The 15,678-nt window shown below is 38.8% G+C and overlaps 1 protein-coding gene across 1 annotated transcript in view; it reads right to left on the bottom strand.

Annotated features, from left to right (window-relative positions):
* The window catches only part of THSD7B (thrombospondin, type I, domain containing 7B), a 724,891-nt gene that overhangs the window by 589,934 nt on the left and 119,279 nt on the right, over positions 1-15,678 (bottom strand). Inside the window, exon 6 of the mRNA XM_010853704.1 lies at positions 12,901-13,098. Within this exon, the coding sequence (XP_010852006.1) occupies positions 12,901-13,098 (198 nt within the window). The remainder of the gene's footprint in view (positions 1-12,900; positions 13,099-15,678) is intronic.

Below are 15,678 nucleotides of genomic sequence, written 5' to 3'. Positions count from 1 at the left end.
TGCTTTTGAACTGTGGTGTTGGAGAACACTTTTGAGAGTCCCTTGGACTGCAAGGAGATCCAACCAGTCCATCCTAAAGGAGACCAGTCCTGGGTGTTCATTGGAAGGACTGATGCTAAGGATGAAACTCCAATACTTTGGCCACCTCATGCGAAGAGTTGACTCATTGGAAAAGACCTTGATGCTCAGAGGGACTGGGGGCAGGAGGAGAAGGGGACGACAGAGGATGAGATGGTTGGATGGCATCACTGACTCAATGGACATGGGTTTGGGGGGACTCCGGGAATTGGTGATGGACAGGGAGCCCTGGCGTGCTGCAATTCATGGGGTCGCAAAGAGTCTGACATGACTGAGCGACTGAACTGAACTGAAACTCCCCAAAACTGCATGATACAGTGTTATTTGCTAATAACACTGTATCTGTGTTGATTGTGTGTAGTTCTGTTGTTGATTCTCTCTGTAACTCTTCTACTGTGAAGCTGAGAAAAGCTGGCTGTCCCCAATGAGTTGTCTTTTCTACTTTCTCCTTTATGGTTTCATATATCTCCTTTTTCAGAGAATCTCATTCTCTTTGTGCTCTCAATCTAGAATGTTGAATAAGTTCTGTGCTGCTTAGCTGTCTGAATATAATCAAGATTAGAAGTAAAGTTGCCAAGGAGAACAGATAACTAAATCCTATATATCAAACTCCAAGACAATTTGTGCCAGACGGAGACAGGAAGCATGTGTGGGCTTCATTCTTTCATTGTATCCAGGGATCGCTCTCTTGCTATTAGCTCACACCAGGAGAAAGAGTCAAAATGCTTAGTGTGCATATAGAAATGGGTTTCATTTTTTGGACCTATATCAGTCAGCTGGCAGTGGTTGCCTTTAGTGCTGCATTAAGAATGACTCTCAGCCCAAGCCTCACTTAACAAAAAATAACATCTTAACCAATAAAAGTTATTGCATGGGTCTGAGACACAGTAACCTCAGTGTTGATACAGGCAATATGTATTTGCTGACACTGATACAGTTAGAACAACTACTAATTAGGAGTCCCAGGTTTGGAATTCAAAATTCTGGTGTTAAAACTTACTGGCTGAGTGACAGTGGGCTATCAATATCTCTCGGCCAAAACACCCTCATCAATAAAATAGAAATAATAATTATAATTCCCAATTGGGCTTCTGTGAAAATCAATTGAAATAACTCTTTTTAAATTCTATAAATATTTATTGAGTACATTCTAATACGCCTGACACTCTAGCATCACCCCAAGAGTAACATAAGGAATAAGTCAAGTTCTCTGCCCTTGAGAAGTTAAGAATCAAATGGGAAAAAAGGATTAAGTGAGGAGATGATTCCAATATAATGTAGCAAAGATACGGATAACTGAGTCACAAAGTGTTATAAGAACACAGAAGATAGTCACCCTATTAAGTAGGATGATTTCTGCAATAGCTGATATAAACTGGCTTAATAATAAGGAAATCTATTGACTAACATTACAGCCAGGGCTCAAAATGTCGAGTCGGTGGCTCAGTGGTGTTCTCCAGGACTCAGGGTCTTCACATCTCTGCCTACTGTAAGCAGCAGTGCCTGCATCTTGAAGCCAAATTACACAATGGATTACGACAGCAATTTAAATTCCCTGCCTTACTCATTTCCCTCTTCCCTCATCTCATTGGTTCAAACATATTTCACCTGACACATTTCTGAACTAATCATCTATAAAGGAAATGGAATTATCATTATTGACTGTGACACAGAATTGGTGATAGGTGGTAACTGTAATATTCACTTGAGATTCCAAACCAATGAGATGGTTTTCTGTAGGACATCAATCCAAGTTTTTAAAGGATGAATAAGAATTTGGCCAAAGAAAGAAGAGGAGGATGACCATCTCCAGACAAGGGGTAACATGATCATGATTGTGGAGGCAAATTAGGATAGAAGTAACAGGTAGCAGTAGCATTTACAGTAAGCTATGGATTCCCGAAATATCTGTGGTTGATTGAAATCTACCTACAGAGTAAGAGAAGTATCATGGTCTTAACATGTCACTAAATTAACTTTCAACACATTTTTACTTTATGTTTCTTTGCTATCAAATATATGATTTCTCTAATTTTTTTTTGTTTCTACCTCTTAGATATCTCTCCACAGAAAATTAAAATATACAATTCTTTGGGCATAGCACACAATTCAGTGTATGGAATAACTATGCAGCATAAAGAGTAACACACTAATAACTCTCAATTTTGAATCATCAGTTAATTTAGAAAGACAAATATTCTTAAATATAAGTCTAAAAAAATTGCTCTTCTAATCTATTTTGGGATAGATTAGCCTTTCCAGGGTAGATTTATTTCATTATATTTTCTTGAAAACACAGAAGTGTGTACAGTACAGGTAGCCCCTTACTGCATACCCTAACTGAGTCATATTGGCTGTCTTATCAGTGGAAATGACTCCATCATCCTAGCATCGTGTTTTAACCCATATTCTTTACTTATCCTATGTTTACAAAAAGAAAAAAAAAAAACAGAGAGATGGTATGTCAGGAATATCTACCCAAACACCAAATGAAACAGCCATATACAACTTTAAAATGCATTTTAAATGAAATCAAAATTACATCTTCGTGACTAATGTTGTAAGTAACCCCTGTTAGGAATACTAGTGGAACACATAATGGAATAGGGAAAATTCAGAGTACATTCAGAAAGTCGAAACTCATGGGAATGGTGGTGATCTCACAGTAATTCCCACTGAAAGGCTAAGATGACCGCTTAATCATATGAGCTACGTTTTGAAGCATCAGTATAACTTATGATTTAGTTTGCTTTCTGAATCATAAAGAATGGGAACAGAAAGTTGATTGCCTAGTGAGAATTTCAGAAGAGATAGGCAAAGGAAGCATTCTTTCTATAAGAGACGTAGGCACACTCAGGAAGCAATTTACTCTAGCTATTCTAAATATTATAAATCTGGAGAAATCAGACTATATTTAGTCTGATTGCGGAATACCGCTGGGTAGTGATGTGAAAACAGTCATTTCTTTAGGCATCTCAGTAAAAGAGAAAAGAGACAAAAGCTGTCCTGCAAAATCTGGGTAGGTAGCAGAGTGGAAAGAGGAAATAATTTCAAATACAATACCTGTTTATCAACAGACAACATACAATAAATATATTTAAAACTGCATTGCAGTTCCTCTCTCCTTAGCATTTAAATTGATTCACCAGTTTACATCCACTCACCACCTTCCCCTCAAATATGGATGGGAAAACTCTGATTCGAATAAAATCTTTATTTTTCTCTTTTGGATCCCCCTCATTGCCAAACATTATTAAAGTTTCACCTTTAATTTCACTGCAAGACATCTAAATGAAAGGGAATGATGAACTTGGCTACAGGAACTCTCAAATTTAATCTCCTCTGCAGTCTGATTCCTGTAGTGTGAATAGCAGCCTGATCTTATTGGCACTTTCAACTGCAATGCCAGATTCATTTCAAAACTTCATACAATGTATTTGTCATCACCACACTTCCATCGGTAAGGACACTGACACCAAACTGCTACCAGTTGGTGGTCTGAGAAAGATAGCTTGCGGGAAATGAAAATTCTCTCCTCTAAACCTAAATAACTCATCTCATATATTATATGTCTTCTGTTTCTGCAAGAGTACACTATTGCTTTCCACCATTCGATCTTTCAGTAATCCATCTAGGTAACAATAAGGAAATAAAAGAACATTTACTCACTGCTTCCTTCTGGAATGACAGCAATATATTTCACAAATTTCAAGAAAAAGTTTCCCAGCCGGAAAGAAGAAAAAAACAGATTAGAATCAATATCACTGCTGATTATGTTGAAATATAAGACCTGTCTTTCACTATTTCAGTCTACCTCTGCTACGTACTAACATGATGAGGCTGCCCATAGGTCCCCTTCTTTCTAGAACAGAGTTTCTCAAAGTACAGTCCTTGGACCAGCACCATAGCATCTGAAGTTGGGGGAAGCAGTGTCAGAATCTTGCATTTTTATTATCCATCTGAGTGATGGATATATAATATCCATCTTATATATAATCAGTTTTAGAACCAACAACATAGAAAAAAGGAGATAAAGCAACATGTCCCCCTTTCACTTCAGACCCAATTTTTCTACACAAGTAAGTCTGCTAATATTCAGAAGAGTCTGTTTTTCTTGTTCTTCTTCAAAAACATTCCAATACCCTCTGGAATTACTACAAAATGAAAATATGAATAACCTAGTCCTCCCCTGAGAGGCACAAACTGACTTGATTGTTGGAAAACAAGACTCAGGAGGATGGTATAAGTTACCAGTACTGTCTAACTGGGAAAGAAATAGGATTCACTGATGTTTAGTTGTTTTTTGTTTTGTTTTACATTTTCAAAAGAAGGACACAAGCAGCACACTGAAGCCCTTCAGATATTACCCAACAACTGATAAACAGTAGGAGGTGCTCAAAATAATGAATGAAATCACATGAGAAACTATATCATTTCCTCCTTAGAAAGTGATTTTTAAATAGCATCATGGAGATCTCGCTGGCAGTCCAGTGGTTAGGACTTTATCTTCCAATGAAGGGATTGCAGGTTTGATCCCTACTCATGGAGCTAAAGGAGAAGGCAATGGCAATCCACTCCAGTACTCTTGCCTGGGAAATCCCATGGACAGAAGAGCCTGGTAGGCTACAGTCCATGGGGTCCCGAAGAGTCAGATACGACTAAGTGACTTCACTTTCATTTTCACTTTCATGCACTGGGGAAGGAAATGGCAACCCACTCCAGTATTTTGCCTGGAAAATCCCAGAGATGGGAGCCTGGTGGGCTGCCATCTATGGGGTCACACAGAGTCGGACACGACTGAGGTGACTTAGCAGCAGCAGCAGCAGGGAGCTAAGATTCCACAGGCCTAAGGGCCAAAAAAACCCAAAACATTAAACAGAAGCAATGTTGCAATTGGAGAAGACTCTTGAGAGTCCCTTGGACTGCAAGGAGATCCAACCAGTCCATCCTAAAGGAGACCAGTCCTGGGTGTTCATTGGAAGGACTGATGCTGAAGCTGAGACTCCAGTACTTTGGCCACCTGATGCAAAGAGCTGACTCATTTGAAAAGACCCTGATGCTAGGAAAGATTGAGGGCAGGAGAAGAGAAGAACAGAGGATGAGATGGTTGGATGGCATCACCGACTCAATGGACATGAGTTTGGGTAAACCCCAGGAGTTGGTGATGGATAGGGAGGCCTGGTGTGCTGCGGTTCATGGAGTCGCAAAGAGTCAGATACGACTGAGCGACTGACCTGAACTGAACTGAGTGTTGCAATAAATTCAATAAAGATTTTTAAAAATTGCCACATAAAATATTTAATAATAATAATAATGATAAACATCATTATCACTATGGTATGATTTGAATTGAACCCCGTATCTCTTACAGGAGTGGATCCATTAAATATCTTTTCAAGTATCCTTGTCACAGTTTGAGTTGCACTACAACCAAACTCTGTGACAAAGAATCATGGGCATTTATTTATTGTATTTACTGAGCAATAATGCCAAGGAACCGGCACAAGAGTAGGGGAGCGAGACAGTACACGGAAGGAGGCTGATTTTATTATTTAGTCATTAAGTTGTATCTGACTCTTTTGCAACCACATGGACTGTAGCTCACCAGCCTCCTCTTTCCATGAGATTGCCCAGGCAAGGGTACTAGAGTGGGTTGCTATTTCCGTTTCCAAGGAATCTTCCTGACCCAGGGATCGAACTCATGTCTCTTGCACTGGCAGGCGGATTCTTTGCTGCTGCCACCAAGTGTGTACATTTTTTAAAAAATCAGACTATTAGTAACTGGTGCTTCATCTCACTGCAAATTGTAGGATACAGCATAGAACATAACCTCAAGGTTATTCCATCTGAGGGGTAAGGTAACTGGCATTTATATACCACCTCTCAATCACTGGTTGAAGGCTGCTTCCTGGAACTGTTAATTCCCTGGCACTTCTGACTGCGTATATGAGCAACGAAGGCTCCAGTGGCTGGAGAAATTCCTTAGGCAAAGAGATGCAGGTGGTGTCAGTTGAATTTCTAGCTGGCATGCAGACATGGTATGGCTAAGAGGATCTGGCCAGGAAAGAAGAGTACTTGCTAAGTCTGACTGCTCCAAAAAGTCATTAATCTAAATTTACACTGCTAATATAAAATGCATGTCCATGTTTATTCTCTCCTCTTTCGATTTCCTCTGAACACCTGGTAACATAGTTCTAAGATTTTCAAACCCTGCACAAAGATAAGTTTTTTAACTCAAAATAGAAATAAATAAAAAGTTAAAAGGAGAAATGATAATGACTTTCTTTAAAATAGAACTCCAATTACTATTATCCTTTCCAAAATGCACATCTTAATAAACTGTATGTTTATATGAACAATGCTGCCATTATTCAAAATTTTTAGAAGATTTGTATTTGAAATTTAATTTAGAGATACTGTATTCTCTATCATGGCTCTCATTTTATGATGTCTCTTAAATAGGTTGATTGATTGCATGAATATACTTGTATGGCAAAGAAATATCTGATGAATGCTGCTGCTGCTGCTGCTAAGTCACTTCAGTCGTGTCCGACTCTGTGCGACCCCATAGACGGCAGCCCACCAGGCTCCTCTGTCCCTGGGATTCTCCAGGCAAGAACACTGGAGTGGGTTGCCATTTCCTTCTCCAGTGCATGAAAGTGAAAAGTGAAAGTGAAGGCGCTCAGTCGTGTCCGACTCTTAGCGACCCCATGGACTGCAGCCCACCAGGCTCCTGTGTCCATGGGATTCTCCAGGCAAGAGTACTGGAGTGGGGTGCCATTGCCTTCTCCATTCTGATGAATAATCTATTCCTTTTTCTTCCTAAAATATAAGAAAACAAATATTATGCTGAAATAGAAAGTCTTGTTTAAAAAAGAAAAAAAAGATACACAGAAAAGTAAAGCAGTGCTTATTAATCAAATAAAGCACAACATGATCAAAGGTTTTTTTTTAAAAATAGTAAGTTGAAAATACAAATGTGGTTCTATTTAGAATTCTGGTGAATCACAAAATATTCTCATCAACCAATTCCCATATGAATCAAGTTTTACCTTATTCTCACAGGTCAGCCGAAGAATATTTCTTGAGATTTAAAGATAAAAATAAACAAAATAAAACTTCCAATTCCAATCACAGACATATAAACATGTCTAAACATTGTAACCAACTCAAGTAAATGATTATTCTAGTATGCTTTCCACCAATTAAAGTCATCCTAGAAAAGGCACGACAGTGTTAAGGATTGCAAACACATGCCATTTTAGCTAAGATTAAAGATCACATTTTTGGCTTGTTCAAGGTTAATGATGCAAGGCAAGAACTCACAGAAATATGCCTCTGAGAAGAAAAACCAAGTCACTGTAATGATGGGAAATCATTTCTCATGCTTTCTGTGCAAACATATATACCACTTAAGGAAAATATTTGCATGGAGGAGGTTAGTGGAACTGTTAAAACAAGAAACCTTGTATTCAAGGGAGTGATACAGAGGTACCAGAGAACTCAACTCCATGTACCTGTCAGCGTGTGAACCTTGTTCTTCCTGATGTATTGCGGTCTTCTCCAGGATGGATATTTGCTTTATATAAGTACAGAATGTACACTGCATTATTCCTTAATAAACATGTTTCCTGAAATATACAGACACTTTTTTTTTAAACAGCCTATTTAGCAAATTATAGAGTAAAATATGTGCTGAGTACTCAGAATCTGATCGCTCGAGTGGGAAGTTTGGTATTTATACAATGGCACTGCAGTGTCCTCTGCCCATTTTGCATCATGGAGACATGCACAGAGGTAAAGAGTGGTCACCTGCCAGTCAGTGGGAATGCTGTCCACTGCCCTGGCATTATGGGCATTTTCCCAACCTGCTCTGGGAAGATGTCCCCTGATGTTCCATCTTCCTCAACTGCAAGCGAAACCTAGCACAATAAACCAGTTACATGTCAAAGAAACAAAGGTGAAAACAGTGAATTTACTTAATCTAAGGGAGATATATGTCAGCTTGCAGTTTGCATCACACTTCATTTACTTTTAAATGCTCCCCCCTTTTTTATTGAAGTATAAACCATTTACAATGTTATGCTAGTTTGTGGTGATTCAGTTACATAAAATGAATGTGCTATATAGTAGGACTTTGTCATTTATCTATTTTATATATAGTCATGTGTATCTGTTAATCCCAAACTCCTAATTTATCCCTTCCTTTCTTTTCCCATTTGGTAACATAAGTTTGTTTTCTATGTCTGTGAGTCTATTTATGTTTGTTAATAAGTTCATGCATCATTTTTTAAAGATTTCATATATAAATGATATCATATGATATTTGCCTTTCTGTGTCTGACTTATTTCACTTAGTATGATAATCTATAGGATTGTAAGGACCAATACTATTAAAATTACCATACTACCCAGGGCAATCTACAGGTTCAATGCAATCCCTATCAAATTACCAATGCCATTTTCTACAGAACTAGACCAAACAATTAAAAAATTCCCATGGAAACTTAAATACCCTCTTGGAGATGTAGGAAACACACCTGTTAACGAGACAAGAAAAACCTATGTATACTCTATACTCAGTAGACTTCTTTTGATTCATAATAATTATTAGATGTGCAGAGGAGAGAAATCAAAGCTAATTTACCAAAGTACTAGAAATCAGATTTCATATCAGAATACTCATTCATATAATCTATGATATAATTTTATTACTCAAAATAAACACTACTGACTAACATTATCTGTTACCATCACAGGCTGGGTGAGAAATAGAAACATTAGTGAGATTCACTGAAGAGCATCAGTGATAAATAAAAATAGAGAAAGGGTCAAAGTACTAGATATCTACAGAGATACCTGTAGAAAATCATATATGACTACTTGACTCTTAAGTAATCCAAAGTAGATCTCGTTTTTAAACTCACAAGTTTTAGGGATAACAGCTACTTCGTAGTTTCAGTGTAGCATAGATATTTTTAAGTCCTCAAGCTAATGGTAGGAATGAACTTTTGAGGGAAAGAGAAACATGCCTTTCTAGTGAGGGGAGTTATGCTGAACAAGACACTGTCAAGAGTCCTACAGAATCCTGATCACAGCTATGAGAACATCTCTTGGCTCCACAAGCTGAATAGGTTGTCCACTTGTGCAAGGATACTGAATCCTTTTGGTATAAGGGATACCTGGAGTGAGTCAATATGGACAAGTCTTAAAATAAAGAACAAAGTAAGTAACCTTGAAAATTACAGCAAGTCTCAAGTCTAATTAGATTTGAGTTTAATTTTTAATAAAAAATTATTTTCTTTGGTCTCATCCATTTACCTATGAATAAATTCTGAAATAAAAGCCTATGAAACAATAGACTCAGAGTAAAGAAAAGTCTCAATTGTTAAAAGAAAAAAAAAATCACAGGAGATTCATTGAACAGATCTCAACCCTTTTTTTTTCTCTCTAAGCCTTTAAATGAATGTCAAGAGTCCTGTCAACTTCTGTAACTGTGTAAAGGCTATGACAATACGCATGTGTTTGTCACTCAGTCGTGTCTTACTCTTTGCAACCCCATGGACTGTAGCCCACCAGGCTCCTCTGTCCATGGAATTTTCCAGGCAAGAATAGTGCAGTGGGTAGTCATTTCCTTCTTCAGGTGATCTTCCTGACCCAGGGATCAAACCCGGATATCCCGCATTGCAGGCAGATTGTTTACCATCCGAGTAACCAGGAAAGTCCTTATGACAATATGTGCAGAGTCAAACAGGAGCACTCTCTGGCAAACTGGGGTCATCAATCATCTAGAATCTCATAGATGATGAACTTCAAAAACTGCAACCAGATCACATTTTCAGTTTCTCACTGGATCAAAGATTACATCAGCCACGTGGAGGCCAGTGCATTTTTGTAACCATGACTGTGCTTGTTGCCCCATAAATTTTGAAGGAGCCATCCAAGCACTAAAAACTACAAAGACTTCATGAAACTGATCTGAACAAGTAGTAATTCCTACATCTCCCATAGAAACTGTGAGTATAAGCTCATGCTGAAAAATGAGTTATTTCACAGGAATAAGCAATAGAACTCCAGAGCTGCTGTAAAATGGTAAAGTTGATAGCTCTGTCAAAAATGTTCTGCCCTCAACTCCAAGGTGTACATTACATGTATGTGCAGGAGGGGGTGGTTTCCCCACACCACATCAAGCAAATTGCCCAGTCCAGCTGCTTTACCATTCAACTTATTTCTGATACTGTCTATCTGCAGGTAGCATCAGAGTCCACAGGTAAAGGGCTCACTCCCTCAAGTCTGCAGGTAGCATCAGAGTCCACAGGTAAAGGGCTCACTCCCTCAAGACTGCCCTTCGCTTGAGACACTAATCTCAAGTCCAGGTTACCTGTGCTTCTCACCAAACTGACTAAAATCAGAAGTTCCCACGACCTGTTACTACAGTTTGATTAATTTGTTAGAGTAGCTCACAGAACTCAGAAAACCCATTTGCTTACTAGATAACCATTTTGTTATAACAGAATAAAATTCAGGAACAATGAGGTGGATAAGATGCATAGGGCAAGGCATGGGAAAGGACAAAGAGCCTCCATTTGCTGCTGTTCCCAAATATCTATGTATTTATCAATCTGGGAGCTCTCTGAACCATGTCCTTTGGATTTCTATGGACATTTCCTTACACAGGCATGATTGATTAACTCATTAGCCATTAGTGTTTCAGTCAACCTCCAGCCCCTCCCCTTTCCCAAGATATCATTGGATGGGGTTGAAAGTTCTAATCTTCTATTCATGGTTACCTGGGGCAACCAGACCTCACCTTTAGGTACTTTTCCAAAGTCACCTCATTAATATAAATCCAGTAGTGGTAGAAAGGGGCTTGGTGTGAATAACAAGATGCAAATTTCAACTTTATGGACATGATTTCAGGAACTGAGGACCACTGGCCAAATGTTATACCAAAAGCTTCTCCCATTGCTCATACTGCTCAGGAAATGCCAATGATTTTACAAGCCGTGTGCTAGAATAGGGACGGAGACCAGATAGATTCTTCTAATTATAAATCAGAATCTCTCACTGAGCAATACTGAAGAAGGGGCAGTATACACTGTGAAAGGAGTCCCCAGCAGCTGTTAAAATCTTCAAAACCTGCTATGACAAAGCTGGGCAGTCATCTGTCACTGGGTCTCAATCAAACAAATGATCTTCTTTCCACAGCTAGAGGCTGGGAGGATGAACTAGTATGGTCATTCTAATCTCCATTATTATTTCCATTTTACTAGTATAAAAGAATGCTGTTTGCACAAATCCCCTAGGACAGAAAACAATAAGTGTGCATTACAAATGAAATAAGCTCTCAGCTTATTTTGAATGTGCCAGGCATCTCACTTATCACTTTCATATAAGTAATTTACAATCTGAGAGTGAGAGGTAGGTTTTTATTATCCCTACTTTCCAGCTGAAGGAAAAGATGTCTCCATAGTTAAGACCATCTACCAGAACAGTAGCAGACTGGAAATTCCAACCTGTCTGACTCTAGAGCTCAGGTTTTAAACACCTGTTCTACTCTTTTTGAATTCAAAAATTGATCTTAGGTGCTCATGTTAATAATTCACATGTATGTCACCACAATTCAAAAATTGCTTGGTAATATTAGAATCTACTGTTAAATGATTTAGTCAAAAAGGACTATAGCTAGTACAATCTGGTGTGGCTCTCTATTTAATTAAACAACTACCTGGCTTCATGAGGTAATCAATTACATCAGTTGATAAATGTTTATTTGTATAATTATGGCAGTGATTTAAAAAAGGAAGGATGTATGGAGGGAGAGAAGGAGGCAGAAAGGAAGAGGGAAGGACAGAAAGAAGGAAGTGATGGAGAAAAGGAGGGAATGAGAGAGAAGAGGCAAGAGGAAGGAAGGGAAGAGGAAATATTAATACACTGCTGAATGCCAACCCTGTGTGAATGCTAAAATCCATTCTGAATCCACTTTGTAATTTCATTCTATTCTGTGGATCTCTTCACTCCATAAGTCAAAACATTTCACTCCACACACCATGAGTATTATAAATTATGACTATTCATGACAGGACTGATTAATAGACATACTCGATACTCTTCCAGGAGACTGAATATTTTTTTAATTCTAAGATAAAGGTTTTAAATGTCACTTTTCTCATTTCCATGTGACTTATGTATTTGCTAAATCACCCTTCATTGCACAAAACCACTGTACCAGAAGTTTGGTGATGAGGGAAAGACACCACTTTTAATAGTTTTGTTAATCTTGACAACTTATATTTTAACACAGTTCTTTAGAATTGTTAGTATTATGTCTAGAACTGATTCTAATCTAATGCTATATAACTGAAAAGATGCAGCTTTTTACTTTTTATTTTTTTCCTTTTAACTTGGAGGGGGCTTCAGCCCTGCAGTTTACAAGGTGGTATTTGTTAAAAATGATAACATATAAAAAGCATGTTACATAATAACACCAATAAACACAAATAAATCTTGTTTTTGTATTAATGAGTTGGAGGTTCTCCAGACACTTTTTGTATTGTGCATGTCTTAATAAACTAAGAACTCCAGAGATCCCTCTGAGTTCTCTGCACTGCATTTAGGTATAATCAGTGTTCTGTCACAGAGCACACAGCTCTATATTAAGTCAAAGCAGCTTTCTCTGCAGAAATATGTCACTGTCATCAACTCAAACATGGATATTCAAGACTAGGAAAGACTGTTTCTCTCCTTGTGGAAGATGATCTGAGAGTGGTGATGTGTTATTTGGCAGACATTACTCAATCTCCATGTTTCTTTGAGTCATACCTTGCTCATTCTGGCAGACAGCCTTCAGGATGCGATGTCCAGGGCCACACTTGCCATGGTCAGGAATACAGATCCCTTCTGACGTCAGCCACTGGTAACACACAGGATCCTCACAGGGAACAGATTCCACCAAGTGAGGGCAACGGCCCGCAGGCCCTGTAGGTTCCATGAGGACATGGCGCTGTCTCATTCTAAAACCTAAAACAAAAAAGAAAAAAGGGTTCTGAGGATCTATCCTGATCTAGCAAAGGAAAAGAATCAGCAGCCAGGAAATTGGTGAAACTTTTATTTATACATCTACATCTCAAAAGAAGAGAAGCTAAAGGCAAGGAGAAAAGGAAAGATATACCCATCTGAATGCAGAGTTTCAAAGAATAGTAAGGAGAGATAAGAAAGCCTTCCTCAGTGATCAATGCAAAGAAATAGAGGAAAACAGTAGAATGGGAAAGACTGGAGAGCTCTTCAAGAAAATTAGAGATACCAAGGGAACATTTCATGCAAAGATGGGCACAATAAACAACAGAAATGGTATGGACCTAACAGAAGCAGAAGATATTAAAAAGAGTTGGCAAGAATACACAGAAGAACTATACAAAAAAGATCTTCATGGACCAGATAACCACAATGGTGTGATCACTCATTGAGAGCCTGACATCCTGGAATTCGAAAGTCAAGTGGACCTTAAGAAGCATCACTATGAACAAAGCTAGCAGAGGTGATGAAACTCCATTTGAGCTTTTAAAATCCTAAAAGATGATGCTATGAAAGTGTTGCACTCAATATGCCAGTAAATTTGGAAAACTGAGCAGTGGCCACAGGACTGGAAAAGAGCAGTTTTCATTCCAATCCCAAAGAAAGGCAGTGCCAAAGAATGCTCAAACTACCACACAATTGCACTCATCTCACACGCTAGCAAAGTAATGCTCAAAACTCTCCAAGCCAGGCTTCAATAGTACGTGAACCAAGAACTCCAGATATTCAAGCTGGATTTAGAAAAGGCAGAGGAATCAGAGATCAAATTGCAAAATCTGTTGGATCATAGAAAAAGCAAGAGGGTTTCAGGAAAACTTCTACTTCTGCTTTATTGACTACAGTCAAAGGCTGTGTGGATCAAAACAAACTGTTGAACACTCTTAATGAGATGGGAATACCAGATCAACTTACCTGCCTCCTGAGAAATCTGTATGTAGGTCAAGAAGCAACAGTTAGAACTGGACATGGAACAACAGACTGGTTCCAAATAGGAAAAGATTACATCAATCATATAAGTCAACCTGCTTATTCACCTTATATACAGTACATCATGCAAAATGCTGGACTGGGTGAAGCACAAGCTGGAATCAAGATTGCCAGAGGAAATATCAATAACCTCAGATATGAAGATGATACCACCATTATGGCAGAAAGAAAAGAGGACCTGAAGAGCCTCTTGATGAAAATGAAAGAGAGTGAGAAAGCTGGCATAAAACTCAACATTCAAAAACCTAAGATCATGGCATCTGGTCCCATCATCTCATTGCAAATAGATGGAGAAACAATGGAAACAGTGACAGATTTTATTTTCTCGGACTCCAAAATCACTGCAGATGGTGACTGCAGCCATGAAAGTAAAAGACATTTGGCTCCTTGGAGGAAAAGCTATGACCAACCTAGACAGCATATTAAAAAGCAGAGACCTTACTTTGCCAACAAAGGTCTGTCTGGTCAAAGCTATGGTTTTTCCAGTAGTCACATATGGATGTGAGAGTTGGACCATAAAGAAAGGTGAACACCAAAGAATTGATGCTTTTGAACTGTGAAATCGGAGAAGACTGTTGAGAATCCCTTGGACTGCAGGGAGACCAAACAAGTCAATCCTAAAGGAAATCAGTCCTGAATATTCATTGGAATGGCATCACTGACTCAATGACATGAGTCTGAGCAAGCTGAAAGAGTTGGTGATGGACAGGGGAGTCTGGTGTGCTGCAGTCCATGGGATCACAAAGAGTCAGACATGACTAAGTGAACTTAACTGAACTGCTTCATTAGAAGGATTGATGCTGAAGCCCCACTACTTTGGCCACCTGATGCAAAGAACTGACTCATTGGAAAAGATCCTGATGCTGGGAAAGAATGAGGGCAAGAATAAAAGGGGACAACAGAGAAAGAGATGGTTGGATGGCATCACCGACTCAACAGACACGAGTTTGAGCAAGCTCCAGGGGTTAGTGATGGACAGGGAAGCCTGGTATGCTGCAGTCCATGGGGTCGCAAAAATTTGGACATGAATAATCGGCTGAACTGACTGAAAGATCAAAACCACATATTCTTTTAATGTGTTTTATTTTATGGGAAATTGGAAGATAAGGGGAAGAACAAAAGACAGAAGGGAAAAGAACTAGAGCAGGAAATCTGTCTTCCAAGAGTTTACAGTCTAGGAGTTGAAGAGGCCAGGCAGAATCAAATGCACTAATAAGCAGCAAATGTTCAAGGGTATCAGTAAACCGGTACAAATAAATGAAGACTCACAGATTCCTGATAGCTGGGTGGGAAGATCCCCCAGAGAAGGAAGTGACAACCCACACCAGTATTCTTGCCTGGGAAATCCTATGGACAAAGGAGCCAAGCAGGTTACAGTCCATGGGGTCACAAAAGAGCTGGACATGATTTAGTGACTACACAACAACAGAGAAATAGCCTGAACATAGATAAACCCCATGTTCTTTTGTTACTGTTTTTCACATTCTTATTTATGACCAACCTAGATAGCATAGTCAAAAGCAGAGACATTACTTTGCC

Source organism: Bison bison, unplaced genomic scaffold, assembly GCF_000754665.1.
Source record: "Bison bison bison isolate TAMUID 2011002044 unplaced genomic scaffold, Bison_UMD1.0 scf7180017864330, whole genome shotgun sequence".
Classification (NCBI taxonomy): Eukaryota; Metazoa; Chordata; class Mammalia; order Artiodactyla; family Bovidae; genus Bison; species Bison bison.
The sequence above is the reverse complement of the archived record's forward strand: the minus strand, read 5'-3'. Positions and strand labels throughout refer to the sequence as shown.